General features: G+C 42.0%; 1 protein-coding gene across 1 annotated transcript in view; it reads right to left on the bottom strand.

The window, feature by feature from the left end:
* Positions 1 to 1,321: 1,321 nt before the first annotated feature.
* tsr1 (TSR1 ribosome maturation factor) overlaps positions 1,322 to 4,360 on the bottom strand; it is a 10,367-nt gene continuing 7,328 nt past the window's right edge. Inside the window, exons 8-15 of the mRNA XM_020614881.1 lie at positions 3,268 to 3,485; positions 2,972 to 3,131; positions 2,768 to 2,878; positions 2,521 to 2,653; positions 2,198 to 2,314; positions 1,906 to 2,046; positions 1,719 to 1,793; positions 1,322 to 1,632 (exon numbers count right to left, since the gene is read on the bottom strand). Of these exons, the coding sequence (XP_020470537.1) occupies positions 1,454 to 1,632; positions 1,719 to 1,793; positions 1,906 to 2,046; positions 2,198 to 2,314; positions 2,521 to 2,653; positions 2,768 to 2,878; positions 2,972 to 3,131; positions 3,268 to 3,485 (1,134 nt within the window). The 3' untranslated portion in view covers positions 1,322 to 1,453. The remainder of the gene's footprint in view (positions 1,633 to 1,718; positions 1,794 to 1,905; positions 2,047 to 2,197; positions 2,315 to 2,520; positions 2,654 to 2,767; positions 2,879 to 2,971; positions 3,132 to 3,267; positions 3,486 to 4,360) is intronic.

The raw sequence follows: 4,360 nt of genomic DNA on the forward strand, positions 1-4,360 counted from the left end.
CAGATGTAAGCTGATGATGCTATTTTTTTTATGTTCATGCTCAGAGGAAACAAGAAGTTGCTGAAAACTTAACAGATGCAATGCCGGGTATCTCTGAATGGTTCACTACATCCTCTTTGCATTTACTAAATACCAGCAGAACAGTCTGCATGTATTTGTCTAAAAACAATTGACCCCTATCAACCTCATGTAATAGTAACTGGATAGTAATTGTTGATCATTTTAAATACCTTGGAGCTGATTTAGATTCAGCTCTAACTTTTAGGAGACAAAAGGGTTACTAAAATTGTTGTGTTCTCTGTCTAATTTTAGACTTATTAGGCCTTATCTATCATTACCTGCTGTGAAGTTGTAAATGCATAGAGTGATCTTCTCACACCTGAGCTATGGACCCAAACTGGAGATTCCATATTCAAGTCAACAGAATCACTTCATAAACAAACACAGCAGTTTCCAGAGGAGACTGTGTTGCTCTGTTTAGATGTAGCAAAACTGGACAATCAGCCTTTTCTGTGAGGGCAAAAACTCCCTGGCATACTGTACTGATGGAAATAAGGAGCTGCACATCATATAGCACTTTTAAACTAAAAATATGGTTAAAACCCACTCAGACATGTACTCATTTACCAGATCTTTGATGGACTAACTTGTTGGTAGTATCTTTTAGACTGTGTCGGCATATGTAAATGCTTTTTTTAACTTATCTAACTTTTAATTAGATGCCTCCTTATCATTTAATGTGAATACTGATCTTCTGTAGGGAGGCTCATCAATTCTTTGGTATATCTGAGTACTATCAACTGTATTGCACCTGGCAGTTGTGATTTGTCTAATCCTAAAGGCCACAAGTCATTCACTGAGAACCTATATGACTTGTTTGCTTAAAAGTTCAACTTGGGAGTTGTTTTTCAGTTATTTAAGAACTCCAATATCACAGACATTATCTACATAATCTTTATCTGAGTTAGTACATTTTAATGTGGCTGCAGGCTTTAAGCCACAGCTGCATGACTTCAAAGAGTTTCCAGCATAATGGGCTTGATACATGACTAATGTAAAAACTATTCCTGACCTGCCAGTTGTTGTGGAAACAGCTTGTTTAATCATAAACTACTCTACACACATGCACAGCTAATTGTGCAGTGGCTGTCAGTCAAATATTTGACCCATTTCAAGCAGAAGTGAGGGTTGCTCAACAAAACAGTGAGGAGGTTGTAAGAATAATTATTCTTTACTGCCATCTAGTGGAAAAAAACATTGCAGCAGGTCAAAGGCTTCAAAGCCAAACAATCAAGATCGAACACAATGAACAATTAAAGGCTCGGGATCAAAATAGTTTTATTTAATACATTACATTTTTTTGAAAGTGGGATGTGACCACACTCATGTAAAGTATTTATGTTAATACAAGTCCTGTGTCTTTCTTACACTATGTTGCATTGCTGTCCCTCTACTATTCCACGTCCAAGTTGTCCATCTCCACAGTGCCCTCTCTCTTGACCCATGGTAAAGGCAAGGGCACAAAGGGGTCATATGTCCAGCGAGGATACACTCTCTTGTACAAATTCATCAGAACAGTGTCTTGAGAGCGCAGCTGATTATCAAATACACACTTCATGTGACCATGTGTTCCTGAAAGAATTAAATATGGTGGTCAGAACTGGCAGGGCATAACAGAAGAGGCTGCTGACACCAAGCTGCATTTTAAATTTTCTCACCCAAGGCCTCTTTGATGTGGCCCCTCCGACCCCACTTTGTTCGCAGCTCCACCGGCTTGAACCACATTATATCCTCTGTCACAGAAAGAAACAAAAGAATGGAAAACCATGAAGAAAAGCCAAGGATATCATACATTATGTAATACTCTGTGGTCATAGTAAGACAAGTATAACAAGATCCTCTCACCCCTGTTAAAGAACATGTAACGGACAACTGCAGAGCGCCGGTTAATTTTAAACGGGTGTCCGCTAAGGACAATCCTCTTCAGCACAACCCGCTGAGGGTCACAGCTGAGTAGGCTGCCTGTGGCCACCAGGTCCTGGATGCCTAGGAAGATGGTAGGAAGAACACAACAGCAGATGTCAGTGCTAAATTAGCATAGGTAAATAATTAAAGAAAACTATTACACTGACAACAGAATAGATGGTCAAAGGTTTAAAGTCAAGGCAGCCAGTCCACTGATGGCTTTGCATCTCACCATCATTCCTTTGTTTGAAGAGCAGGGCTCCTGCAGGGCAGAAGGTGATGGGAGCGTACACTGACACCACAGTGGGGGCATCTGGCCTGAGGAAGAGCTCCATCTTATGCTTGTCAGCTAGAAAAGAGTGGAGCAAAGTTCAACATTAAATTATTCATTTACTTCTGTATGTCCAGCAGCTAAATCTGCGTCAGACCATTTGCTTAAGTAACCGCGTTGTGTACAGCTCTCACTTCTTCTGATGCAATGTATTGTTTCATTAAGGAGAGATTCAAGTTGAAATGCACTTCAGGGCATGTTTGCAAGATTAGCAGGTGTTCTACCTGAGGTGTGCTGAGAGAAGATAGGAGAGGCCCTGAACCTCCGAAATCCACAGTGGAACACCAGCTCTTCTTTAGATTTGATGGGCTCTGTGTTGCTGGGGTGTCTCCTCACTAAGAGGTGCATGACCGACATCTGTGCACACAAGGGAAAATTTCATAAGGCCGGAAAAGTCAACAACAATTATACTGTCAATACAAATGGACAATAATAAATTCCGACGCAAAGATACAAAATTGTGAACCACACCTTCTGTTCATGAGGCAAGAGGGACACCAACACCAAGGGTTTGCCTGACTGGACACACTCCATCACAGAAAAAGGCACATCAATGATGTGCAGTGTAACATACCAGCCTACCTGCAATAAGAGGAGCAGCACAGTCAGTGAAGCCACAAATCTAAGGACTCACACAAACAGCCTCTATAAATGAAGACAGACACTCTTTTTTACCATGGCTCCATCGTCCTCAGCTGCAGCCTCAGCCAGTATGCGGTGGCGAGTGCGTTCAAAGCTCTGGAACTGGAAGATGCGCGAGTAGTTGAGAGGCAAGTTCTCCATGGGGTCCCAGGGTGAGGAGCGGAAACTTTTTAGGCCCCTGTAGCGCTGGAACCTGGGAACAGAGGACAGCGATAGGATCAAATGTGGCAATGATCAAAGTGGACAAAGAAACTTCTCTTAACATAGTTAAACTCACAATACTGCACTAATGTATATTAACTCCTCGTCCTACATACTGTAGAACTAACCTGATCCTAGCTGGTGTGTTGAGAGGTGTGTCCACCTCATCTGGAAACATTTCATTGGCTCGAGCCTCACGGTAGCGTTTCAGGCCTTCTTCCTCTGCAGCCTCATCCAAGTGCTCATCATAGCGCTGATCCGCCCCAGCTCGCTCAGTGGAACACACCACCTCCTCCTCTTCCTCCTCTTCTTCTTCAGCTTCTGAAGCACAGCACGAACCAGCATCCTGAACAAAGAGGATGCAGCAAAAATTATTATTCAAGAGCTCTACTGATAAAAGCAGCTTAAAGAGAGAGAGAGAATGTCATTGACTGTCACTATGTAAATATGCAGTTGCCCAGTCCTTAAAATGACACAACGGAAGCAGTTAAAAATTTCAAACTTGCCGAAATATGACATCTTCACCACTTTGCCCAAAGCCCACACACTGAGGTCCCTGTTTTAAATATAAACCTACAAGTGAAGTCCTTGTTTTACAAGCACAAATCAGAAAAAGTAGGGCCATTACGGAAAATCAAAATTTAAACTGAAAATAGTGATGTGTAAATCATCTGTGTCCTGTATCACATTGAAAACATCACGGCAGAACATTATCTGATGTGATACCGATTCAATTTTATTCTATGTTCAAGATAAACACTCATTTCAATTCTGATGCTGCAACACATTCCCAAAAAAGTTGGGACAGTAAAGTGTTTACCACGGTGCGATGTTGTTGTTCCTTTTTACAACACTTAGACGTTTAGGGACTGAGGACACCAGGTGTCAGGTGTCATTTTGTCCTATTTGGTAATGTGCCACTATGAGGTTTTGCATTGTCTTGTTGAAATATTCACGAGAATCTCTGGAAAAGACGTCGTCTTGAAGGCAGCAGATGTTGCTCCAAAACCTCTGTGTATTGTTCAGCATTAATGGAGCCATCACAGAAGTGGAAGTTATCTTTGCCAAGGGCACTGACACAACCCCAGACCATGACAGACCCTGGCTTTTGGACTTGTTGATAGTAACAGTCTGGATGGTCCTTTTCTGTCTTTGGTCCTGAGCACACGGTGTCCATTCCTTCCAACAGAGACCTGAAACACTGATTCTTCTGACCACAGT

The sequence above is a fragment of the Monopterus albus genome, unplaced genomic scaffold (genome assembly GCF_001952655.1).
Source record: "Monopterus albus unplaced genomic scaffold, M_albus_1.0 scaffold152.1, whole genome shotgun sequence".
NCBI lineage: Eukaryota > Metazoa > Chordata > Actinopteri > Synbranchiformes > Synbranchidae > Monopterus > Monopterus albus.